Genomic DNA, 27,708 nt, shown 5'->3' on the forward strand with positions numbered 1-27,708 from the left:
AGTGTCTGGCCACTCCTGATTGGTCCACATCTCCTTATCTCAGTCTCTGGGCAGATATTGCAGCCGTCAGCTTATAATCTTGTTTCGTTTCTCTGAAATAAGTCTTGGCAACACTGGAACTGTCTTAGTTTAAATTTCGATTTGAGTATTACGTAGCAAGGAAAGCTTATTGTTATAGAACACAAAATGGTGGTTAGTACATTAGCAAAAAAGCATATAAAAGTTACAAGAATATAAAAGTTACGAAAATATATATATTCTCTTTTTCCCCGACACACTAAACTTAAGCAACTCTTAGCTACAGTCTTCATTACGGGAGTGAAAGCTGTAAAAAACTATGATGCTTGCTCCCACACTTTAGACCAGGGATGTCAAACTCAAACACACAGAACAAAAGGCCAAAATGAAAAACTTGGACAAAGTCGTGAGCCAACCAGTATACAGTATGGGCCCCACATAGTCCTCCATACAGAATTATGGGCTCACATAGGGATGGTGGTTCTGGTGTTGCGGGCCAGATTTGGCCCACGGGCCAGAGTTTGTGTGCTTTAGTCGGTAGTCTAGCGGCAGGAAAAGGAAGCTGCTTAGCTGAGTGCAGTAACCATTTTTGAACCTCCTTTGAGGACATGATTGGATATTTTGCAGGCTTTCTTAATTACTAAACATTTTCACCTTTTGCTCCAGCTAAAACTTCAAGATTTAGTCAAAACCCCCTCCCCCATATAAAAAAGTAACAATTGCTTGGATACACAAAACAAAAGAAACAGAATAGCAGTATTGAGCAGTTTATTACAAAGAAAAGCTGCATCTATTACCGTGTTAGTTTTGTGTATACATGTATAGTCAAAGAAAACGCTACTTATGCATCAACACTTATCTACCAATCAGACACTGGTTTTTATTTTTCCAAAACCAGGTTTCAAAATGTAACAAGCGATATGATTGGGTACCATGAGTAAAACGGTGGCTTTTGCTTAGGATAGTTTGCAAGAATATCCAAAGCTTTGACTCTTTCTGTAATGCCTATAAACCTCAGTTCTGAGGGCTGTAGGCATGAATGTATACCTATCCATTGAAGCGTATAAGGAATGCAAAAGCTCCCACTTTTCCAATAGAGGAGGATCCCAGAGGTGGGAAGAGTGCCCAGCCATATCTCTTGGATATGCCAAAACTGTGCAATATGGAAATAAGTTATTTTCTACTCTGCACTTTCCTGAAAAAAAACGCAAGTTTACAGCTATAAATGCAGGAAACAGAACAAAAAAGCTCAACAAATGAGTGGTAATTTATGTAGACATTAGATCACGAAGCTTTTATTGAGAATCTACATATCCTTTGAGTGTCTCGTATCAATAGCTTGCTATATTCTGGGATTCTTTCATATGCAGCCAATCTAGGAAACACTGATGTCAGGTTATTAGAATGAGTAGATTGTCTGGTTTTTCAGAACCTCCGCCTCTGCACCATCCTGAGGCTTGTAAGTAATAACACTCCAAAAGAAGTGTGTTGATTGTATTTCTTCTTGTCGAGTGAGAAAATCAACCAAATAAGTTCCATCATTTTTATTTTTTACTTGCACAGTCACTCTAGGGCTTCCTGCCCTTTTTCCGCAGGGACTGTCCTTCTCCAGAGAATGCAATAAAGCGATTGACAGAATCATCCTATATACAAAGAAACAAAACAAAAATTACCACAAAAGGTCAGAAGAAAACCCACCTCTGAAGTTTTCTGAGCATTTAAAGCAATTAATATCAGCACAAAAAAAAAATTTAAGCACTACACAATTTATCCTTTTTAAAAAAGAGTTGTCCCATCTGTGACGTTTATTGGAATTAAGGTCCAATATGTCTCACCAAAAATGGCAGAGAAAACACTTCTTGCAATTTTCAAACTGTTCATAGAAATGAATGGAGAAAGTCACACATTTTGAGAAAAGGCATCTAAAGGGGGGAAATAATTAACTTGTAGAAGACATAAATGACTCATATAAAAAGTATGGTCAAAAGCGGTTTCATGTAAAATCCACTGAAAAGACAAAAAGGGCACTTGGAATGGTCTACCTCAGGAGCTGGTCACAGCAGGAACCATCAATCGTTTAAAAAAAGGTTTCGATGCTTTCTTTGAAGAAAATAAGAGAAATGCTTATGCAAATGTGTAACGTTCTTTTGTGAAATGTTTAGTCCAAAGGATTGACAATTGGGATAAGGAGGGAAAAATTACCTCTTTTAGGGTGGCTCAGATTATGCATTATGGTTGTACAGAATATATACTCCTTCCCTTTATTATTCACCATCACCCGGTTGAACTTGATGGACATTTTTCAACCATTGTAACTATATGTGTGGCCACCTCTTCAATCCTAACAGAGCCTTGTTCTTAAGATATAGGCAAGTTCCACCGATGACTCCTGAATATATAGGGCATTAATGGCATATCCTGTCCACATGCCAAGTTACTACCTATAAGTAATGCTACAAGTCATGTGTGATCATCATTTTGCTCTACTCTATGAGGACAGATATGCACAATGACTCCAGTTTACCCAGTGTTTGCTGCCTTTGAATATAAAGAATGTTATCATTTATCGAGAGCAAGCAAACAACTTGAAACGAGTGAGATATTGAAAGTATGTTAACATTTTGGAGAAAGTTTAATTTCTACATTGTCTAAAACATTATTTATATTAAATGGGACCCCCTTTGTACCTTCTAACATGGCACTACCAGGTATTGTGGGGTACTTTAACACATACTTACTTCTTCTACCTTCTTTGCTTGTGGCCGTGAATTTCTAATAAAAGTAATTGTGCCAATCTTGAAGTCATAGTTTGGAATTCCTCTGCAACAAGATAAGTACTGTACATCTTAGAATTATAAGCAACTCGAGGACATTAATAGCTGTACATCTATAAATTTCGGGATCTTTTTTTTTTTTTCCCCATCGCTGCAATTTTATAGGCCAAAAGAGTTACACAACATACTATTTGTCTGTCAGTGTATATGAAAACAACAACTTTTGGCACCACAAGAATGTGCGTATATACATATATATATATATATATATATATATATATATATATATATATATATATATATATATATATATATATATATATATATATATATATATACATATATACAGTACAGACCAAAAGTTTGGACACACCTTCTCATTTAAAGATTTTTCTGTATTTTCATGACTATGAAAATTGTACATTCACACTGAAGGCATCAAAACTATTAATTAACACATGTGGAATTGTATATTTAACAAAAAAAAGTGTGAAACAACTGAAAATATGTCTTATATTCTAGGTTCTTCAAAGTAGCCACCTTTTGCTTTGATGACTGCTTTGCACACTCTTGGCATTCTCTTGATGAGCTTTAAGAGGTAGTCACTGGAAATGGTTTTCACTTTACAGGTGTGCCATGTCAGGTTTAATAAGTGGGATTTCTTGCCTTATAAATGGGGTTGGGACCATCAGTTGTGTTGTGCAGAAGTCAGGTGGATACACAGCTGATAGTCCTACTGAATAGACTGCTAGAATTTGCATTATGGCAAGAAAAAAGCAGCTAAGTAAAGAAAAACGAGTGGCCATCAGTACTTTAAGAAATGAAGCTAAGTCAGTGAGAAAAATTGAGAAAACTTTGAAAGTGTCCCCAAGTGCAGTTGCAAAAACCATCAAGCGCTACAAAGAAACTGTCTCACATGAAGACCGCCCCAGGAAAGGAAGACCAAGAGTCATTTCTGCTTCTGAGGATAAGTTTATCCGAATCACCAGCCTCAGAAATCTCAGATTAACAGCAGCTCAGATTAGAGACCAGGTCAATGCCACACAGAGTTCTAGCAGCAGACACATCTCTACAACAACTGTTAAGAGGAGACTTTGTGCAGCAGGCCTTCATGGTAAAATAGCTGCTAGGAAACCACTGCTAAGGACAGACAACAAGCAGAAGAGACTTGTTTGGGCTAAAGAACACAAGGAAGGACATTAGACCAGTGGAAATTTGTGCTTTGGTCTGATGAGTCCAACTTTGAGATCTTTGGTTCCAACCACCGTGTCTTTGTGCGACGCAGAAAAGGTGAACGGATGGACTCTACATGCCTGGTTTCCACCGTGAAGCATGGAGGAGGAGGTGTGATGGTGTGGGGGTGCTTTGCTGGTGACACTGTTGGGGATTTATTCAAAATTGAAGGCATACTGAACCAGCATGGCTACCACAGCTTCTTGCAGCGGCATGCTATTCCATCTGGTTTGCGTTTAGTTGGACCATCATTTATTTTTCAACAGGACAATGACCCCAAACACACCTCCAGGCTGTGTAAGGGCTATTTGACCAAGAAGGAGAGTGACGGGGTGCTACGTCAGATGACCTGGCCTCCACAGTCACCAGACCTGAACCCAATCGAGATGGTATGGGGTGAGCTGGACCACAGAGTGAAGGCAAAAGGACCAACAAGTGCTAAGCATCTCTGGGAACTCCCTCAAGATTGTTGGAAGACCATTTCCGGTGACTACCTCTTGAAGCTCATCAAGAGAATGCCAAGAGTGTGCAAAGCAGTCATCAAAGCAAAAGGTGGCTACTTTGAAGAACCTAGAATATAAGTCATATTTTCAGTTGTTTCACACTTTTTTGTTAAGTATATAATTCCACATGTGTTAATTCATAGTTTTGATGCCTTCAGTGAGAATGTACAATTTTCATAGTGATGAAAATACAAAAGAATCTTTAAATGAGAAGGTGTGTCCAAACTTTTGGTCTGTACTGTATATATATATATATACAGTACAGACCAAAAGTTTGGACACACCTTCTCATTTAAAGATTTTTCTGTATTTTCATGACTATGAAAATTGTACATTCACACTGAAGGCATCAAAACTATGAATTAACACATGTGGAGTTATATACTTAACAAAAAAGTGTGAAACAACTGAAAATATGTCTTATATTCTTGGTTCTTCAAAGTAGCCACCTTTTGCTTTGATGACTGCTTTGCACACTCTTGGCATTCTCTTGATGAGCTTCAAGAGGTAGTCACCAGAAATGGTTTTCACTTCACAGGTGTGCCCTTTCAGGTTTAATAAGTGGGATTTCTTTCCTTATAAATGGGGTTGGGACCGTCAGTTGTGTTGTGCAGAAGTCTGGTGGATACACAGCTGATAGGCGTACTGAATAGACTGTTAGCTGCTTTTTTCTTGCCATAATACAAATTCTAAGTAAAGAAAAACGAGTGGCCATCATTGCTTTAAGAAATTAAGGTCAGTCAGTCTGAAAAATTGGGAAAACTTTGAAAGTGTCCCCAAGTGCAGTTGCAAAAACCATCAAGTGCTACAAAGAAACTGGCTCACACGAGGACCGCCCCAGGAAAGGAAGACCAAGAGTCACCTCTGCTTCTGAGGATAAGTTTATCCGAGTCACCAGCCTCATAAATCGCAGGTTAACAGCAGCTCAGATTAGAGACCAGGTTAATGCCACACAGAGTTCTAGCAGCAGACACATCTCTACAACAACTGTTAAGAGGAGACTTTGTGCAGCAGGCCTTCATGGTAAAATAGCTGCTAGAAAACCACTGCTAAGGACAGACAACATGCAGAAGAGACTTGTTTGGGCTAAAGAACACAAGGAATGGACATTAGACCAGTGGAAATCTGTGCTTTGGTCTGATGAGTCCAAATTTGAGATCTTTGGTTCCAACCACTGTCTTTGTGCGACGCCGAAAAGGTGAACGGATGGACTCTACAAGCCTGGTTCCCACCGTGAAGCATGGAGGAGGAGGTGTGATGGTGTGGGGGTGCTTTGCTGGTGACACTGTTGGGGATTTATTCAAAATTGAAGGCATACTGAACCAGCATGGCTACCACAGCATCTTGCAGCGGCATGCTATTCCATCCAGTTTGCGTTTAGTTGGACCATCATTTATTTTTCAACAGGACAATGACCCCAAACACACCTCCAGGCTGTGTAAGAGCTATTTAACCAAGAAGGAGAGTGATGGGGTGCTATGCCAGATGACCTGGCCTCCACAGTCACCAGACCTGAACCCAATCGAGATGGTTTGGGGTGAGCTGGACCGCAGAGTGAAGGCAAAAGTGCCAAGTGCTAAGCATCTCTGGGAACTCCTTCAAGATTGTTGGAAGACCATTTTTGGTGACTACCTCATGAAGCTCATCAAGAAAATGCCAAGAGTGTGCAAAGCAGTCATCAAAGCAAAAGGTGGCTACTTTGAGGAACCTAGAATATAAGACATATTTTCAGTTGTTTCACACTTTTTTGTTAAGTATATAATTCCACATGTGTTAATTCATAGTTTTGATGCCTTCAGTGTGAATGTACAATTTTCATAGTCATGAAAATACAGAAAAATCTTTAAATGAGAAGGTGTGTCCAAACTTTTGGTCTGTACTGTATATATATATAATAAAAATATAATCACACATGCACTTTTTCAAGTTGTTGGCATTTGCTTCAATAAACTGTGAGACACTGACCTCCGAATATCTTCTGGTTTTAAAGGAGAAGGGCTGGGATCAATCCCCTTTTTCTTCCCATCCAATCTGTTGCCAGATCCTGAGAACGCCTGCATATGAAAGAAATGCAACAATACAGCAAATGCAAATATTGTGAACGGAAATATTGGCTGCCATATAAAAGTCAAGATATTATGCAAGTATAATGAAACTCTAATAATCCATACTATTTACACAATTGGCCGTGACTTACCCTGAATCCTATGTCTGTTGCATATTCACTGTGATCTGGTTCAACATCCTAGGAGGAAGTCAAGCATTCAGTAAAATATGGCACATGGGATGCGTTCTGTTCAGCGATTTCATCTTAGTATATAGGCTAAATATAATTAGGTTAAATACAGTAGTAAAGGATGCAAAATACTAAGCAAGGCAAAGACAGATTTATTTTTTTTTTTGTTACCGTTGGCTCTTCATGTTGAGTGTGTCTTTCTGGTTCTTTATAGCCTAGTGGGGCATCAAAATCCACCTGAAATTTTATAAATCCAAAATATCAATAGTATGTTCTGTAATAAAAATACCATTGCAATACGCTGTCATTAATACTCATGACGTGAAAATATTCTATTGATCTTGATGCGAGAAGGTGTTTCCGAGTCAGAGGTGCATATACCATTATTACTGTAGTGTGCCCTTCTGTGCCAAATGCTGGATCCATGCACAGTAGATATTTTATCTACTATGGTCTCCTATGAATGCCAGCTAAACGCTGATTTTCACAAAAGTATGACAGGCATAGGGGTCTTCAGCAGACCCCCGGCTGTCATGACAACCCATTGGTGCAGCGCGATAACATCATGGGCGTGCCGATGGGTGAGTGGAATGACAAGCACCCTCCCCACTGGCGTGTGTTAAATGCCGCTGTCAGAGATTGACAGCGGCATTTGACATTTTATCATCCGCTAGTGGAAAACCGCTCTACCCGAGGCTGTTAAGATACACCTAATAGCTGAATAAGTCAGCCATTATCTGCCGGGAAAGATACGGCCTCGCAAGCCCAGCCCACATCAAAGGCAGAGAACACGACGTATGACGTAACTGTATGTAATATGTTGTGAAGTGGTTAAATGGGTTGTCCACTACTCAAACAACCACTTCTCAACTACTATGTTCCCCCCTTAACACCAATACTTACCCGTGTGGTTCCAGTGGTGTTGGCATGGCTTCTCCCGAGTCATAGTTATGATGTGCGATCCCTGCGGCCAATCAGCAGCTGCCTCACTCTCCCCTCCTTCGGACAAATCAGACATTTGGGAGAAGTGAGAGCAGCTGCAGGTTTGACTTCCTCCGAATATCAGTTACGTCCAAAGGAGGAGAGAGTGAAGCGGAAGCTAATTGGCTGCAGGGATAGCGTGACAATGTCAAGTGAGCCCTGGGAGAGCCAATGCAGACACCGCAGGAACGACGCCGACACAAGAGGGGAGTATAGGTTGTATTTTATAAGGAGAAAACAGTGTTTGAAAAGGGGGTTATTGGAGTAGCAGACAACCCCTTTAATATATAGGTTTGTAATGACCCAGAAGGGGCCATTACAAACACGTACTCCTGCAGCAAGAAAGCCCCAGACCTCTGCTGAGCTCAGTGAGTGACAGGACACCGCTCTGTGAGCTCAGAGGTCTGGGGCCCGCTCGCTCCAGGAGTCATTCTCCCCGGCGTGAGCGCTCACATGGATTATAGCGGGGAACACTTAGAACAGGTGAGTATAAGGATTTTTTTAATTTTATTCTTATTTTTACAGTTGGACACTGTGGCAGACTGATACTCTCAATATTGTCCCCTGCTGGTGCTGATCACAGTGCCGACAGGGGACAATGATGAGGGCAGCAATCAGCAACCGGTGCTTGGGACCAGCGCTAACTGTACCGTTGATTCCCAGGCGCCGGTACGTGTCACACGGATGTCATTCGTGTATCATCAGTGTGGGACGTTTTGGGGTCCGTGCAGCAGGTAAAAAACGGACATGTCAACGTGTTTTGCGCACGGACAAACGGTCCGTGGAAACACACTGACATGTGCGCAGATAATGAATGGGTCTACGTGTGTCAGTGTCTCCAGTACGTGTGGAAATGATCATCATTCGAACCAGACACACTCATGTGTGGCCTAAGATCTACTCATTGCGCATGCTTGACCTAGGTGTTTGGCACTACTAGAGGGTGTGTCCAATAACAATGGGAGGTAAAAAGAGCCTAAAAAGGGAAGGGGGCATAATTTGGTGTTGAGGGGGTGATATTTCCAAGACAGGTCAGGTTTAAATATGAGCTGTACTATATATGAATATATATATATATATATATACATTACTATTAGACCACATCAATTGGTAAAGAACCCTTTAATATATTAAAGATAATGTCTCATCAGAAAATGACCTATTGTTTAAATCAGATGTGTTACATGTATTTTTTTTTTTTTTACAAATTTTTGGCATTGCTTTTTTTTCCATATCTCTATCAAAAAATGAATATTAGAAATATTGCAATTTTCAAAATAGACTGACTAACCCAATCTTTGTAAAGAAGCATCTAATGAGCGTGTGCAATGGTCATTGTGAAGGGAGGCGAACAGGGGCAGCTGTGACATCACACATTGTGATTGCTGGATCCTGTATATATAGCGGTGTTATCGGTCATTGCAATCCTGTCTCTGGATGAATATATATGGGGAAAGAAAATGCTATTTATTTTTTAAATACATGTAACACAAAAATCTGATTTAAATAAGTTATTTTCTGATAACACATTTGACATTTGTCTAACAGTTTTAGAGCTTGTACAGTGAGGAAGGATATACATTTTTTACTACATCAAACTTACATTCATGTCACACTCGATAATGGATACAGCTTTGTCTGGCTTTGTCTCCATGACGCGAAGTTCATAAATCTGTAATCAGATTAGTTATAAGTGTAAAGCAAAGCAATTGAGTTCACCTTAATAACACAAACAGATTGTGTGCAAGAGTTCAAAAATGTTTTAAGTCCTAAAACATGAAACTTACTTCTTTTTACAAGACGAGTTATAGTTAGTATCTCCCCCACCTGAATAGCTGATGACAGCAAACAGGTGATTGCATTTAACTGCACAGTAGCTATAATTAAAACAGAGACTATCAAGAGAGCGAGAGCAAAAGCAAGCGAGCGAGAGCGAAAGCAAGCGAGCGAGAGCAAAAGCAAGCGAGCGAGAGCAAAAGCAAGCGAGCGAGAGCAAAAGCAAGCGAGCGAGAGCAAAAGCAAGCGAGCGAGAGCAAAAGCAAGCGAGCGAGAGCAAAAGCAAGCGAGCGAGAGCAAAAGCAAGCGAGCGAGAGCAAAAGCGAGCGACAGAGAGCTTAATGATTATTAATTATGTAATAAAACTGCACCACCACTGGCTATGTGCACATAAAGCAAATATGCTAAAAATTTTTGATCCAGAGTTCTGGGAGGAAAAAGCGGCAGAAATTTTAAAATGAGCAAAGCGGATAAGATCAGGAAAGCTCATCCCCACACTATTGAAAATCTATACACATGTCAAAATCTGCAAAATGTCACGTTTTGCAGCAAAACAAGTATAAAAACATATTGTAAGAGAATCCCTTCCAATGGAAACGTAATAAATATTTGACAAAGTTTTTCTTCAAACAGCAGCCCATGATTTAACATTACCTTCTCATTGTAGTTAATAGCAATTACATCTCCTGTGGTCAAACAAGCAAAGTTCCTCAATGCATTCTCCAATCTGATTGTAAAGTTATGGAAGGTCAGAGAAAAACACAATGTACGTTATAGTAAAAGAAGAGTACTAATTTAGGAGCTGCTTACAACACATAACTGATGTTTTATTGTACTTGAAGAAAAGAAAAAAATAAAATGAATAAGCTAATAGCCTGGCATCTAAAATGTATTCACACCAACACAAAGGAAGGATACACTGCTTTGGGATTTGTGATGTCTAGGAAATCTGGGCTCTGGGGTTGGAATTTGGAATATGTGGCGACTTGAAGGTTGACGCTTTCCACTTGCACAAGACCTCCCTCTTCCAAAAGCAAATTTTGCATCATCTGTGAGGAACAGTAAATCAGCAGGCTTATATGTCATGAATGATGAAAACCTTTCTTCACATCCATATATTGGAATTAGCATTTCTTTTTCAAAAATGAATTTTTAGTGTTTTTTTTTTACCCAGCCAGGGCCCATTTATACCCAGGTATATAAAGATTGAAAACAAAGGAGTCAGCATTAAAACTGCTAGCTGTCCGAAAAACTACATACACCACAGATGGAACGCCTTCAGGGGTGTCCCAACATGAAAAAAATATTATCATTAATGATGTCCCTTGATCAGTCAGCTTTAGTGAAGATGCTTAATTATTAGATATTCCTTAGACTGGTTTCACACATCCGACATTCACAGTCCGAGCACGAGTGCGATGTCCGGATGGCTGAGAGTCTCCAGACTTGAACTTTACAGCCTCAGCTATGTAATTTCGGGCCTGTTGAGTTTAGGTCAGGAGATCCGCTGCTGGAGTGGACTCAGTAGTTTGTACTTGGGCTGGGAATGTCGGACGTGTGAAACCGGCCTTACGCAAATTCCACGATCAAGAGATCTTGTGAAAATATGAGATTCAAACTTCGTTGATAACGGCTCCTATACAGGTCAATGGGAGCTCTGTCCGAATGCCGATGTGTAATACAATATAATGAGAAAGCTGCTGCTTAAGCATAATCCTGATAATATAGGAAACTGTTTTAGACAACACTTTAACCCCTTCACACCACCTTCATATATAATGTAGAAACTTGGCACTCATAACTATGCTTAATACATTTTTTAATTGTATTTGCAGTCACACAAGTAGAGAAATAAAGTAGACATTTCGGTCATAAACAGGACCTTCATCAGTGTACTCCCAGTCCTGGAGAGACAAAAAAGGTATAGTGGTATAAGTGAACACAGTATCCACCGTTTGTTGCTGTGTGGATACCGTGTTCACTTATACCACTATACTTTTTTTTTTCTCTCCAGGACTGGGAGTACACTGATGAAGGTCCTGTTTATGACCGAAACGTCTACTTTATTTCTCTACTCGTGTGTCTCCAAAGATAAATATGCTTAATAGATTTTCTAATTGTGAGTGCCAAGTTTCTACATCATACACTGCTCAAAAAAATAAAGGGAACACAAACAGAATAGAACGCCAAGTAAATAAAACTTCTGTGAAATCAAACTATCCACTTAGGAAGCAACACTGATTGACAATCAATTGCACATGCTGTTGTGCAAATGGAATAGACAATAGATGGAAATTATTGGCAATTATCAAGACACACTCAATAAAGAAGTGGTTCTGCAGGTGGGGACCACAGACCACATCTCAGTACCAATGCTTTCTGGCTGATGTTTTGGTCACTTTTGAATGTTGGTTGTGCTTTCACACTTGTGGTAGCATGAGACGGACTCTACAACCCACAGAAGTTGCTCAGGTAGTGCAGATCATCCAAGATGGCACATCAATGCGAGCTGTGGCAAGAAGGTTTGCTGTGTCTATCAGCGTAGTGTCCAGAGGCTGGAGGCGCTACTAGGAGACAGGCCAGTACACCAGATGTGGAGGGGGCCGTAGGAGGGCAACAACCCAGCAGCAGGACCGCTACCTCCGCCTTTGTGCAAGGAGGAACAGGAGGAGCACTGCCAGAGCCCTGCAAAATGACCTCCAGCAGGCCACAAATGTGCATGTGTCTGCACAAACGGTTAGAAACCGACTCCATGAGGGTAGTAAGAGGGCTCGACGTCCACAGATGGGGGTTGTGCTCACAGCCAAACACCGTGCTGGATGCTTGGCACTTGCCACAGAACACCAGGATTGACAAAGTCGCCACTGGCGCCCTGTGCCCTTCACAGATGAAAGCAGGTTCACACTGAGCACATGTGACAGACGTGACAGAGTCTGGAGACGCTGTGGAGAGCGATCTACTGCCTGCAACATCCTTCAGCATGACCGGTTTGGCAGTGGGTCAGTAATGGTGTGGGGTGGCATTTCTTTGGAGGGCCGCACAGCCCTCCATGTGCTCGCCAGAGGTAGCCTGACTGCCATTAGGTACCGAGATGAGATCCTCAGATCCCTTGTGAGACCATATGCTGGTGCGGTTGGCCCTGGGTTCCTCCTAATGCAGGACAATGCCAGACCTCATGTGGCTGGAGCGTGTCAGCAGTTCCTGCAAGATGAAGGCATTGAAGCTACGGACTGGCACGCCTGTTCCCCAGACCTGAATCCGATTGAGCACATCTGGGACATCATGTCTCGCTCCATCCACCAACGTCACGTTGCACCACAGACTGTCCAGGAGTTGGCAGATGCTTTAGTCCAGGTCTGGGAGGAGATCCCACGGGAGACCATTCGCAACCTCATCAGGAGCATGCCCAGGCGTTGTAGGGAGGTCATACAGGCACGTGGAGGCCACACACAATACTGAGCCTCATTTTGACTTGTTTTAAGGACATTACATCAAAGTTGGATCAGCCTGTAGTGCGTTTTCCACTTTAATTTTGGGGGTGACTCCAAATCCAGGCCTCCATTGGTTAATAAATTTGATTTCCATTGATGATTTTTGTGTGATTTTGTTGTCAGCACATTCAACTTTGTACAGAACAAAGTATTCAATGAGAATATTTCATTCATTCAGATCTAGGATGTGTTATTTGAGTGTTCCCTTTATTTCTTTGAGCAGTGTATATCATTGGTTTTGGACCCTACTTGTGCATCTACTCCAGGAGTGCCGTGATCCATATTTATCCAAATGATCCAATGATCCAAATGACCAGGCCAAATTTTACAATTCTGACCAGCGTCACATTATGTGATAATAACTCTGGAACGCTTCTATGGATCCCACTGGCTCTCAGATTGTTTTTTTTCACGACACATTGTACTTCATGTTAGTGGTAAATTTAGGCCGATGTGACGTAAATTTGCAGGCATCCCTTCCAGACTGACGTAAACTTACATCAAAAGTCAGGAAGAGGTTAAAGGTATGTGCACGTCTTTTCTAGGCAGGTCTGCTGCAAAATTCTTGTGAAAAAAAATGCATATAAAAATAAATAATGTTGAAAAATGAGCATATGCACTGCAATGTGAAAACGACTTGCCATGCACATGTTCAGTATTTTTTAACCACTTCTGGTGCCTTCAGCAATTAAACGCAGTGACCTGACCATTGTTCAGGCAGCTTCCACTTGGAAGTTCCGCTGCAAATGAAAAATACAGAGGACGCCGAATATAACGCTGGTCATACTGTCATTTTGATATAATCACACTTTTCACTGCTGTAGATCTTGCAGTGCTATGAATGCTGAGCTCTGTATAACTCCACCTACACCATTGATTGGCAGCTTTCTGTGTATATTGACAGAAAGATGCTGATCAGTCTGAGTCGGGGTGGAGATACACAGAGCAGTTGACTAGAAGGCAGGAGACACCTAGTCCTGTAGTGATAATCTGCTACTGATAAAATACAAATTTTATTGAAACAGCAACACATGGCCTAGTAAGTGACAATAATGGGATCAGGGCCTCAGCCTCTACATCATGTTGCTCTCAGATTTCATAGCAAAAACCTGCTGACAGATTCCCTTTACTATATTAAAAGTGTTTGTCCAGACTTGGGGCTCAAGTCTGCAGTCTTTCTATGTAACTGCACACTTGTGAATCCTTAGAGCATGCGCTGTGAGGATACTCCAATGCCGATGTTGGGAGTGGGCATTCATATGACCACAAGTATGCGATTTGTATACTTCTGGCCACATTCCGACTAGACTTGTCCGGCCTCGCTCAACTCACTTATATTGAGTGAGGCTGGACACGTCTAGTCAGCACATGACCGCATGTATGTAAAACGCATACGTGCAGTCACACGTCTACCCGCTCCCGGAGGATCCTCACAGCGTAGCATAGAATCACTGCAGACTTTAACACTGAGCCCAGAGAACCCTTTTAAGAAAAGCATTGTTCTGTAAAAGACATTTATAGTGTTCACTTACCCAATGTGGGAGATAACAAATACCCTCATCTGCTACAAACTCAAGAACACCACAATGTGTCATCCGATCAGAATTTTTGTTGGTTAGCTTGAAGAGCATTGGGTAAGTGATATTTAATCTGCCTGGAGACAAAAGACATTAACTATCATCTAAACTTTTGTGGTTAATGCAATTAGAATTAAAAAAATGGAATCATCAGTGTGCCTGCATATAAAGCAAAAACTACAAAGTGTTAAATGAAAATACTCAAAAAAATAAAATAAAAAAATTCACCCCACTTGCTGCTAAATCTCTATTCATATCTGTGTTGGAGATTCAGTTCCACTATTTTTCCAGTAAAATGACAGAAACATGACAGACCCCAAAGAAAGTCACTGAGGTCTATCTAGCACCGCCGATGTCCAGCATGTATGGGATTGGGCACGGTCATTATTTGTGTCACTTTGTGCTCCTGCTCATCTCCTTAAAAACGCTGATGTGAACAGAGCCTAGCTCTGCTTGTTCTGATTAGTTGCAGAATATAACACAAGACCACCAGAAAGTCTGAGTGTATTTCTATTACAGGGAGTACAGAACAAACTATAAGCAAATAAACCACAATAAAAGTCTTCAATGTGGGAAGAGATTCAGATTACAATGGGATATTGAATATTCTGTAATCAAGTGTATAGGCAGGCTATACATGGTAGCAAAAAAATGAAAGAAAAATAGTAGGCAACACATAATAAAGAGCATACGTATAATCCAAAAGTATAAGTGAACTACATTTCTTTTTTACCAATTTTCAAAATCAAATATTGGATTTACATTACATGTTTGGCTCTGTTCACATTTCACAGATTTGTTCTAAAAACATAGAAATGGAACACATGTAAAAGGATGGATCTGTTACATAACAGGGCAGCACGGTGGCTCAGTGGTTAGCACTGCAGCCTTGCAGCGCTGGGGTCCTGGGTTCAAATCGCACCAAGGACAAGATCTGCAAGGAGTCTGTATGTTCTCCCCGTGTTTGTGTGGGTTTCCTCCAGGTTCTCCGGTTTCCTCCCACACTCCAAAGACATACTGATAGGGAATCTAGATTGTGAGCCCTAATGGGGACAGTGCCCATAAATCTCTGTAAAGCGCTGTGGAATTAATGGTGCTATATAAGTGAATTAATGGTGCTTTATAATGGTGCTATATAAATGAAATAATGGTTGCAATTGGCACCAGATACAGATTGTAATTGATGTGATGTATTAAAGTGTGCAGTATTTTTACCAGAAAAATCGTGCAGCTTTAGGTTTTTTTTTTTAGACCTGGTAAAATACCACACACCAAACAGACCCTACAAAAGTCAATACATCTGTCCTCTACATGAATTACAATTCTCTATTCCTAAGACAAGAAAGAGAAATAAAACTGCAAAATATTGGTGTGAACAGAGCCCACGAAGTAATGTAAATAATTTCACAAGAAGATATTTCACTTATGGTCTTGGTTCATAGAAATTCTGTATATTATGTATTACCTAATATTTAGATATAGCAGCTTGCACTAAGAATACAATCTTTCAGGTACAATAAAAGGCACCATAATGGTGATCAGATGGATCCCATTTTAGCCAATAGGGGTCCTTCTGTGCCTTTTGAATCTGGTATGTGAAGGATTTGTCCTGTGCATGAATTAGACGGAATTATAAAAAGCAGGTGTGAAGGCAGTCTTACGTTACCATCACTTGGGAAATACACTTACTTAATTGATCCAGAGCAGATGGAGGCATGATAACTGAAAAATAAAAATACACTAATAATTAAGACTCATTTCGGCTACCTGTGCGAACCATAAATTATAAACTACACAATAGCAAACTGACAGAGCATCTAATGAGTTGTACAGATCCCGTAACCTTCCAATTTACTTTCAATATTCCTCTTGTGCATCCATAATTCATATAAAGCTATCCAATAATTACAAGAAGCAAAAACAATTTAATATAAAAATGAATGGACAAAGAAAAATATATATTTGTACACACAGTCATAAGAAAAACTAAGTATACCCTCGTTAAACTCTTTGGGTTTATGTATCAGGACATAATTAAAAAAAAAATAAAAAAATCTGGTGATGAGTTTAGAGAAGCAGTTGTTGCTGCCATCAATCTGTGGAGGGTTACAAGGCCATTTCCATACAATTTGAAGTCCACAATGCTACAAGGAGTAAGATTATTCACAAATGGAGAACACTGAAGACAACTGTCAGTCTTCCCTGGAGTGAGAGTCCCAGCAAATTCACTTCAAGCTTAGACCGTGCAATTCTCAGAGAAACTGAAAAAATAAATAAATAAAAAAAGAGCTAGAGCTCAAAATCTAAAAGGCCTCAGCATGTAAAGCCCCCATCTCACACAGCGAGATCGCTAGCGAGATCGCTGCTGTGTCACGGTTTTGGTGACGCAACAGCGACCTCACCAGCGATGTCGCTATGTGTGACACTTTGCAGCGATCAGGCCCCTGCTGTGAGGTCGCTGATCGCTGCAAAGTGTCCTGGACCATTTTTTGGTCGTTGCCCTCCCGCTGGTCAGCACACATCGCTGTCTGTGACCAGCGATCAGGCTGGTAACCATGATAAACATCGGGTTACTAGGGGCACACACACACCTAGTAACCCGTTGTTTACCATGGTTACCACTCTGCTACAGTGAGCGGTAACCTCCAGCTCACTGTAGCAGAGTGGTAACCATGGTAAACAACGGGTTACTAGGTGCGCGTGTGCCCCTAGTAATCCGATGTTTACCATGGTTACCAGCCTGCTCCTGCTTCAGCAGCAGGCTGGTAACCAGGAGCAGGGCATCGTGGAAAGATTCTTTCCACGATGTCCTGCTCCCCTGATCGTTGGTGAGCCTGCCTGTTTGACAGCTCACCAGCGACCACATAGCGACGCAGCAACGATCCCTGACAGGTCATATCGTTGTCGGGATCGTTGCAGCGTCGCTAAGTGTGACGGGGCCTTAAAATGTTTAAGATGGTTCGGTACTGGATTTCGGGCCTGGGTACGGCTTCTATATAACAATCCGGTAGCTCGGATTAGAATTAATGGTAATCTTTCTGGTAGCATTGAAATGGGCAGGGGCACGCGTCAGGGCTGCCCGTTGTCTCCCCTACTGTTCGCCCTGGCTATGGAGCCATTGGCTGTTAAGCTTCGTTCCAGCAGTGAAATTCAGGGTTTCCGCTACAAAACACTGGAGGAGCGGGTGGCCCTATATGCTGACGACCTTCTATTGTTTTTGGGTGACACGGAGCAATCTCGGATGACAGCTATGAATTTAATAAGGGAGTTTGGAGATCATTCTGGCTTACGGATTAATTGGGACAAATCAGTTCTTATGCCGGTTGATGGTTTGTCTCAGAATACTAGGGTAGGGAGTACTTGCTTGAAGGTGGTGCGAGAATTTAAATATCTCGGAGTTAGAGTGACCACATCTATCGGAGATTATATTCCTTTAAATTTACTTGAACTGCTTACTAAATTTCAACAAAAGGCCAATACTTGGAGCAAACTTCCCCTATCAATGGTAGGTCGAACTAACTTAATTAAAATGGTGTTAATGCCCCAATTATTATATATCCTTCATAATTCACCGGTTTGGATCCCCATGAGAATATTTTATAAATTTCAGGCACTGTTTTGGGAATTGATCTGGAAAAAAGGGGTGGCCAGAATCAGTTTGGATACACTTCAAAGGCCCAAAGATCAGGGGGGACTAGCCACACCTAATCCATGGATATATTTTCTAGCTTCTCAAATGCAACAGCTCTGGTTAATCCAGGGGAACCTAGATAAACTGATACGTCTACTCTCACACAATCTGCCAATTACCTCCTTTCTAGAAACAGGAACCTCGGGGTGGGATGCTAGGAGACACCTCCCGACCCTAACACTTATGGGGAAAACGTGGCAGAAAATCAAATTGTTGTTGGGAATAAAAGGCTTTACCCAGTTTACCCCGTTGTGGCATAATGTGGGCCTTCCAGAGATCCATAAATTGAAAGGATTCGGAATATGGGAAAAATTGGGAATAACTAATGTGGCGCAAATATTAGAGGGGGAAATATTTAAATCGTTCCAACAGATAAAAGAAGAATATTGTATTCCACAAACTAGTTTCTACTTTTATCTCCAAATGAGGCATGCATGGTTTGTACAGCCGCGACATATGCAAAGTAAAATTCAACATCATCTACTGTTTAACACATTATTATGCCATAGAGGTGGGAAGGGATTGATTTCCAGAATTTACGGGATACTTATGCAGCAATTTCAGTGGGACAGACCCTTAAATGTTAAGGAGAGGTGGGAACGCGACATTGGTACTATAACCTCGGAAGAATGGGAAGATGTGGTGGGGAGCGTTCCGATACTATCTACATGTGAGGCACATAGACTTTCACAGTTGTACTTATTACATAGGGTATATAGAACCCCCAAATTTCTACAGCGCATTGGGGTAAGGAATGACAGTGTGTGTCCAAAATGTGGAGAGGAAGGAGCAGATCTTATGCATATGATGTGGACATGTAGAAAGGTCGCTGTATTCTGGAATGAGTGTGTGCAATACATTAATGATGTGTTTGAGTGTAATTTACCCCTATATCCTAAAGTGTGTGTATTAGGCCTTGTAGAAATAATAGGATGTGAAGAGGATGAAATAATAGCTGTTAAGAGGACTCTATACCAGGTCAGAAAGCTTATAGCTGCACATTGGTTGGATCCCTCCCCTCTCAGGCTCCAGGAATTTTGGGATAGAATGCGTCTTTTATTGAGATTAGAAGAGGGAGTGTACAAAAAGCGGAAGGCTATACGTAAATTTGATAAAATCTGGGGTAAATGGAATATGTTTCATGGTTATCAAATTATGTCTATTTTAAATATCACTTGAGTTTGAAATGTTGTGGTCTCTCATATTCTGTATAACTAATTACTGATTATCAGATATTAAGCTCTGTACCCATGGATCAAACTATTAATGCTTTAACAGTCGGATAAGCTATATGATGGTATACAGTCTGTAACAAAAATTTGCTTTTGCCATATGGTTCTTGGGGCTGTTATGGGTGGGGGGAAGGGGAACGGGTGGGTCTTGAGAGGCACTGCTAGTTTAGTGATGCCTCACTGTTGTTTATGTATAATGTTATAAAAAGTTTTTTTTAATAAAAAATATCTGATTTAAAAAAAAAAAAAATGTTTAAGATCATAACAATACAATTAGAAAAAAAACCTGAACAAGTATGGCTTGTTTGGAAGGGTTGCCAGGAGAAAGCCTCTCCTTTCTTAAAAGAATATGACAGCATGACTAATTTTAGCAAAGTTGCATCTGAACAATCCATAAGACTTCTGAAATAATGTCCTTTGGACACACAAGACCAAGGTGGAGATGTTTGGACACAACTCCTTGTGCGATGTCTGACAAGAACCAAAACACAGCCTGTAAGCACAAACCAGCAGTGAAGCCCAGTGGTGCAAGATGATGATGATGATTATTATTATTATTATGATTTGGGTATGTTTTGCAGCCACAGGGCTTTGGCACCTTGAAGTCATTGAGTCGACCATAAACTCCTCTGCTCACCAAAAGTATTCCAGAGTCAAATATAAGAGCATCTATCCAAAATCTAAAGCTTGGCCGAAACTGGGTCATACAAAAAAATACAATGATCCCAAGCACACCAGCAAAACTACAACAGAATGGCTGAAAAATAAAAAGATCAAAGTGTTGCAATGTTGGAGTCAAAGTACAGACCTCAATCCAACTGAAATGCAATGGCGGGAGATTAAGAGCTGCGCATAAACAAATGTCCACAAACCCCAATAAAAGAAAGTAACATTGTAAAGAAGAGCGAGCAAAAATTCCTCCAGAACCATGAGAGACTGATAACTGGAAGTCATAGTTTTCTGAGTGACGGTATTGCTGCTGAAGGTAATTCTACAAGCTTGTAATTCCTGGTCACACGCTGCTTCTGCATTTTGGCTTATTTTTTGTGCAATAAATACTGACGCAGTGCAATAATTTGTCATGTGTTGTTAATTTTAAGACCTTCCAATCTTAGATAAAGTACATGCAAGGACCTGATGTGTTTTACTCGTTTTATGTCCTGATACATGAAAACATAGAATTCATAGAGAGTATAGAGGTAGCTACAACACAACCACAACTCACTCCAACAGTAAGACTCCTACATTACTTATGTTATGGCATATACAAATGATACGCCATAATAAGAGGATTCTTGTCCCCAATGCCAAATCTGTAGAAAGTGCTGTTGCCTACAATATGACATTTATACTATTGGTGTAACATAATAGTCTGTAGGAGAGCGGCATTTGGGCCCTCTTGGGTACCAAGACTACGATGCAAATGGTACCTCTGAAACCCCCTATCACAGCATCACTCCAATAACATTGGTTAATGGGAATACCCTTTTAAAAATACGTTGCCATCCCCTGGAGGGAGTGAGTGAAAAGATCAGAAGAGAGGGAGCCATACAGTGTGTAGACATTACCAACGATAAACAGCAATTTATCATTCCAGAGGAGAAGAAAAGAAGAAAAAAAAATCAGTAAACGAGCGACGGAAGTGGTGGAAAATATTCTCCAAAATCCAGGAGTAGCGTGCCAGCTGGTTACCGTCCTTAGGTCCCACTGCACACAAAATCACACACATTTAACGCACTACCGACACAATCCATAATAGTGCTCCGGTAACATACTTTTCCCTCCTTTTTCTACATCAGAGCGGTCATTCGGCCCAGCCAGCATGGATACAGAATAGCAGCGGTACTGTGTGGAAAATCGGTTCTGAAAAACCCGAGGTATTGGATGGTCAAACATGTTAAATGAAAACTGAAAAAGAAACAAGAAAAAAATTAATATGGCATGATACGCTCACAAAAATAAACATATAATTCTATGAATCTAAGAAAGCAAGTAGCCATTGTTAGACCGGTTTCACAGTCGGAATATGGACCACAATGTACGTGGGTCTCCAGACCCGAACTCCCCAGCCTCAGGACTTATGTAGATCACTGTATTTTAAGTCTGAGTGTGGTCCGACAAAACATCAGATTCTACTCGGACCAATGTTAGTCTATAGGGCCGTGTAAAAGTCCAATGCTTTCCTTGGAGAACCTGTCCGACGAAAAAAAAAAAACATGTTCAATTTCCAACTGATATTCTGATCATACTCAGCCATGCAAGTCAAGGAGTCAGTTGAAAGCATTGGACAGCACTCGGATGACATATGAGTGCAGTCTGACAGACAGAATAGAGAAATTTATTTTTTTTCCCTCATCTTGTACTCATCTGAGAAAATTGGATCACACTATGATCACAGTTTGATCAAAGTGTGATAGCATAATCGGTCCGGTTCACTTGGATGAGAGAAAATACGCTGGTTTGACCCTAACCTCAAAGGCATTTATGAGATTGTCAAGTTTGGGTCATAAAATAACTACATTTCCATGGTGCTGCTCAATGCAGACCTGTCAGCTTTTTTATAATTTTTGAAGAAAAAGATAAGATAACTGCACTCCAGGGATGCCAACTGACCCTAACAATGCAGGCCTTAAGCCCCCGTCTCACATAGAGAGATCGCTGCTGTGTCACGGTTTTGGTGACGCAACAGCAACCTCACCAGCGATGTCGCTATGTGTGACACTTTGCAGCGATCAGGCCCCAGCTGTGAGGTCGCTGATCGCTGCAAAGTGTCCTGGACCATTTTTTGGTCGTTGCCCTCCCGCTGGTCAGCACACATCGCTGTGTGTGACCAGCGGGAGCAGCGATCAGGCTGGTAACCATGATAAACATCGGGTTACTAGGGGCACACGCGCACCTAGTAACCCATTGTTTATCATGGTTACCACTCTGCTACGGTGAGCGGTAACCTCCCGCTCACTGTAGCAGAGTGGTAACCATGATAAACAACGGGTTACTAGGTGCGCGTGTGCCCCTAGTAACCCGATGTTTACCATGGTTACCAGCCTGCTCCTGCTTCAGCAGGCTGGTAACGGGAGCAGGACATCGTGGAAAGATGTCGCTGCTCCCCTGATCGCTGGTGAGCCTGCCTGTTTGACAGCTCACCAGCGACCACATAGCGACGCAGCAACGATCTCTGACAGGTCGTATCATTGTCGGGATCGTTGCAGCGTCGCTAAGTGTGACGGGGCCCTTAGAGTGCAGTTTTAGAAGTTCTTCCCTGCGCACCACTATGGGTCACCAGCCCTGCAGCACAGCGCCTATCTCAGGATCGATGGTCAGAACGCCACCTATTAGCAAGTGATGGCATATCCTAGAGAAAACCTCTTATTTCCTCAATCATTTCAACATTTTCTGCTGGAAAATACCATTAGTCAGAGCTCCACCCTTTTGAGATAGATAAAGAGATATACAGTATATATATTATATACACAGTACAGACCAAAAGTTTGGACACACCTCATTTAAAGATTTTTCTGTATTTTCATGACTATGAAAATTGTACATTCACACTGAAGGCATCAAAACTATGAATTAACACATGTGGAATTATATACTTAACAAAAAAGTGTGAAACAACTGAAAATATGTCTTATATTCTAGGTTCTTCAAAGTAGTCACCTTTTGCTTTGATGACTGCTTTGCACACTCTTGATGAGCTTCAAGAGGTAGTCACCGGAAATGGTCTTCCAACAATCTTGAAGGAGTTCCCAGAGATGCTTAGCACTTGTTGGCCCTTTTGCCTTCACTCTGCGGTCCAGCTCACCCCAAACCATCTCGATTGGGTTCAGGTCTGGTGACTGTGGAGGCCAGGTCATCTGGCGTAGCACCCCATCACTCTCCCTCTTGGTCAAATAGCCCTTACACAGCCTGGAGGTGTGTTTGAGGTCATTTTCCTGTTGAAAAATAAATTATGGTCCAACTAAACGCAAACCGGATGGAATAGCATGCCGCTGCAAGATGCTGTGGTAGCCATGCTGGTTCAGCATGCCTTCAATTTTGAATAAATCCCCAACAGTGTCACCAGCAAAGCACCCCCACACCATCACACCTCTTCCTCCTCCATGCTTCACTGTGGGAACCAGGCATGTAGAGTCCATCCGTTCACCTTTTCTGCGTCGCACAAAGACCCGGTGGTTGGAACCTAAGATCTCAAATTTGGACTTATCAGACCAAAGCACAGATTTTCACTGGTCTAATGTCCATTCCTTGTGTTCTTTAGCCCAAACAAGTCTCTTCTGCTTGTTGCCTGTCCTTAGCAGTGGTTTCCTAGCAGCTATTTTACCATGAAGGCCTGCTGCTCAAAGTCTCTTCTTAACAATTGTTTTAGAGATGTGTCTGCTGCTAGAACTCTGCGTGGCATTGACCTGGTCTCTAATCTGAGCTGCTGTTAACCTGCGATTACTGAGGCTGGTGACTCGGATAAACTTATCCTCAGAAGCAGAGGTGACTCTTGGTCTTCCTTTCCTGGGGCGGTCCTCATGTGAGCCAGTTTCTTTGTAGCGCTTGATGTTTTTTGCAACTGCACTTGGGGACACTTTCAAAGTTTGCCCAATTTTTCGGACTGACTGACCTTCATTTCTTAAAGTAATGATAGCGACTCGTTTTTCTTTACTTAGCTGCTTTTTTCTTGCCATTATACAAATTCTAACAGTCTATTCAGTAGGACTATCAGCTGTGTATCCACAAGACTTCTGCACAACACAACTGATGGTCCCAACCCCATTTATAAGGCAAGAAATACCACTTATTAAACCTGACAGGGCACACCTGTGAAGTGAAAACCATTTCCAGTAACTACCTCTTGAAGCTCATCAAGAGAATGCCAAGAGTGTGCAAAGCAGTCATCAAAGCAAAAGGTGGCTACTTTGAAGAACCTAGAATATAAGACATATTTTCAGTTGTTTCACCCTTTTTTGTTAAGTATATAATTCCACATGTGTTAATTCATAGTTTTGATGCCTTCAGTGTGAATGTACAATTTTCAAAGTCATGAAAATACAGAAAAACCTTTAAATGAGAAGGTGTGTCCAAACTTTTGGTCTGTACTGTATATAATTTTTTTTTTTTTTTGCCAATAGCTATTTAAAGGGGTAGTCTCCCTGTTGTGACAGTTGTACATATGGCACAAGACTGCAGGGACTGGTTGCAGTGGTTACATTTATGTATTGCTACTGGACAAGGTAAAAAAAAAAAAAAGAAAGCCATCGGTGACCACAAGAGCATTGGGGGGATGTCTCAATTGAGTATTGGCTGTTGATTTTTTTTTGGTCTGGAGTTAGGATATATATCAAAGTACCGGTATTTGACACAGTAAATCTGATCTAAACCTCTAGCATCTGAATGAAATAGGATCCTTTAAGCATCCAATTGTATCAGTTAAAGATAGATCCATTGGATGGGGAATCTTTTAACAAGATGTGAATATAGAGCGTTCATATTTTTTAGCTTTACATCCTTCCTCAAACATACAGGTGATGTTTGCGCTTATTATGGGATAGTTTTTTTTTTTTTTTATTACATGATTCAGATGTGTTGTGACATTCTGTTTATCTGCTTTAGTTTTAGCAACATGACAAATGAAATTAGTGTAAAAAAACAGATCCACTGTATAACTGTCGCAAACATCAGCAGAGCGGCCCCATTGATCATTATGGAATCTGTTTGGATTCTGTTATGTTAGCTTTTTAGAATGGAAGAAAAAGTGCATCATGTAGAACTTTTCCTTCGGTTTGAAAAACAGACCTAATGGAACCCAAATAGACTCTATAATAATAATCATCAATGGGATCCCTTTGCATCAGTTATACAACAAATCCATTTTTGACATTAATTTTGTTTGTTCCTAAAAAATGTCAAAACATGTGTGAATATATTATATATCTGTATATATTATACACACACACACACATTACTCTGGTATTGATAACAGCTAATCTACATAACCAGATGAGCAGCTTTGTATTTACAGCATTATACTGATCCTGAGTGCCATCCCACATTCCAATCAGTCAAGAAGATGGTCTATTCTCATCAGATCTATATCCACAGGTGTACACCACCAAAAATAATCATGTTAGATAGGGGGAAGGGGAAGTAGGAGAAGTGTGGATATATAGAAAAATTTAAAATTCATAACCTTTATTAATTTATTAAATCTTAAAATACAAAATATCTAATGCATCTATAGATGCATATAAGGTAACCATCTATTAGAGTATAAAGATGGTACCCACTAATAAGTCTGGCTAGATGCAGTGTAGGGCAAATTAGGGACACCTCTGTCCAGTCCCTCTAATATAGGACCGAGGAAATATGTAAATGATATCCCCATATATTGGAATAGCTTCAATGCTAATATCAGGTGGAGCAGTTATGCAATTCAAAGAATAGGAAAATTAATTGTTATCTTTGCAAATTATTCCACTATCATGTATAAATCTGCCTTGGGACACAACTGTACACCCCCTAATTATCCCATAAAAATGAGATGACATTAGTCTAGCGGTTTGTAATATTATGGTAGTAATAGATGTCAGCTATAATCACTAACTCTGCCCAATACCGCAGTAGTCCATAATAAAGTGCACTGTGTGTGTGTATTAGTGCTTGTAATAACTGAGTCGGCACCACTTGAAATCTATGGCAGGAGGAAAACCTCACTGCCAAGCGATCATAAATCTTATGACAGTGAAGAGCAGCCCGCTGTGCCGAGCGACTCCTCACATGTCAGGTACTAATGATCACACTAATGTTCAGCGTGCCTGGCTGAACAGCTAATCACTGGGGTGAGGGGCAGTCTGTTGTCCCCTATCTCACTCCCAGCACATGTGCTCAGCGTCCCGGCTTCAAACAGCTGATCGCTGCAGTGAGGAGCGATACACTGTCTCCTTGCTCTCTCGCTGCACACGTGCATGCATGCCGGCTACAACAGCTGATCACTGCAGACCTGGACTGTCTGTTGTCCGCTGCAGCTTGGGGTACTGATGCGGTTCTCCCTGGTCCGAGTACCGCAATTGTGTGCATATTCCTAGGGCTTAATCTCATTCCCCCCTACACTATCAAATAGCTCAGATGCGAAACGCGCGTCAGGGAATGTATCTGAGCTATTTGATAGTGTAGGGGGGAATGAGATTAAGCAGATTTATACATGATAGTGGAATAATTTGCAAAGATAACAATTAATTTTCCTATTCTTTGAATTGCATAACTGCTCCACCTGATATTAGCACTGAAGCTATTCCAATATATGGGGATATCATTTACATATTTCCTCGGTCCTATATTAGAGGGACTGGACAGAGGTGTCCCTAATTTGCCCTACACTGCATCTAGCCAGACTTATTAGTGGGTACCATCTTTATACTCTAATAGATGGTTACCTTATATGCATCTATAGATGCATTAGATATTTTGTATTTTAAGATTTAATAAATTAATAAAGGTTATGAATTTTAAATTTTTCTATATATCCACACTTCTCCTACTTCCCCTTCCCCCTATCTAACGCATTCCAATCAGAGCCGTACATCCCCAATTGTGTAGGTAATAAACGTCAGATTAGTGGGGATCCAACCAGTGAGACCCCAGCCCCCACTCCAGACTGCTGCTGGGGGAGTTTGAATGGACCAGGGCCCATAATGTGCCCTATCAGTCCTTACAAAGTCCATGGCACTGACTGCAGGAGCCACTATTAGGGGCCTAGTGCTGCATCCATCTGGGGAGGGGGACTACTGTCAGCCCAACACCTGCCAGCTACACTACTGAAAGTGATCAGTTATGAAGCCCATAGTTAATATGGTGGACAATTCAGATAACACCCAGGGGCAATACAGAGCGGCATCATTAGCTGTGCAGCCAGGTGCAGGGCAGGAACCGGGCACTGAGCAGACATGTCAGCTACTTGCCCATCATTTCCATATGGGGCGCTCTCCTTCTGATACCCACAGAAGTTGCGTTTCTTACCATGTTGTCGTCTGTTGTCACCTAAGCAGCTCAGGACCTTTCGTACAGCCTGCCTGAGTCACTCTTCCTTCCCGGAAGTGTCCCTATTGGAGTCTAGTCAATGCACAGAAAAGCGCAGAAGCAGCACCGATGTGTACGGAGCTGAAAAACTACAATAACCATCAAGCACCGCACCGGGACCGGAAACGTTGT

General features: G+C 41.2%; 1 protein-coding gene across 1 annotated transcript; it reads right to left on the minus strand.

The window, feature by feature from the left end:
• Window positions 1-769: 769 nt before the first annotated feature.
• On the minus strand, window positions 770-27,672 carry UFD1 (ubiquitin recognition factor in ER associated degradation 1). The gene is made up of 12 exons (XM_073675244.1): window positions 27,517-27,672; window positions 21,288-21,420; window positions 16,279-16,311; window positions 14,545-14,666; window positions 10,440-10,570; window positions 10,176-10,248; window positions 9,349-9,417; window positions 6,936-7,001; window positions 6,726-6,773; window positions 6,494-6,582; window positions 2,757-2,838; window positions 770-1,661 (listed from the first exon to the last, which is right to left on the minus strand). Exons 1-12 carry the CDS (start codon window positions 27,517-27,519, stop codon window positions 1,587-1,589), a joined length of 924 nt encoding a protein of 307 aa, XP_073531345.1. The 5' UTR covers window positions 27,520-27,672; the 3' UTR covers window positions 770-1,586.
• Between the last annotated feature and the right edge of the window lie 36 nt (window positions 27,673-27,708).

The sequence above is a fragment of the Phyllobates terribilis genome, unplaced genomic scaffold (assembly GCF_046119375.1).
Source record: "Phyllobates terribilis strain yellow unplaced genomic scaffold, ASM4611937v1 Scaffold_1__5_contigs__length_1240528914, whole genome shotgun sequence".
NCBI lineage: Eukaryota > Metazoa > Chordata > Amphibia > Anura > Dendrobatidae > Phyllobates > Phyllobates terribilis.

Coding starts and splice junctions, on each gene's coding strand:
- UFD1 (XM_073675244.1), bottom strand. Junction 10,249..10,439: donor ATCACAAATCCCAAAGCAGT/GTATCCTTCCTT, acceptor CTTTACAATCAG/ATTGGAGAATGCATTGAGGA. Junction 2,839..6,493: donor AAACCAGAAGATATTCGGAG/GTCAGTGTCTCA, acceptor ATCTTGTTGCAG/AGGAATTCCAAACTATGACT.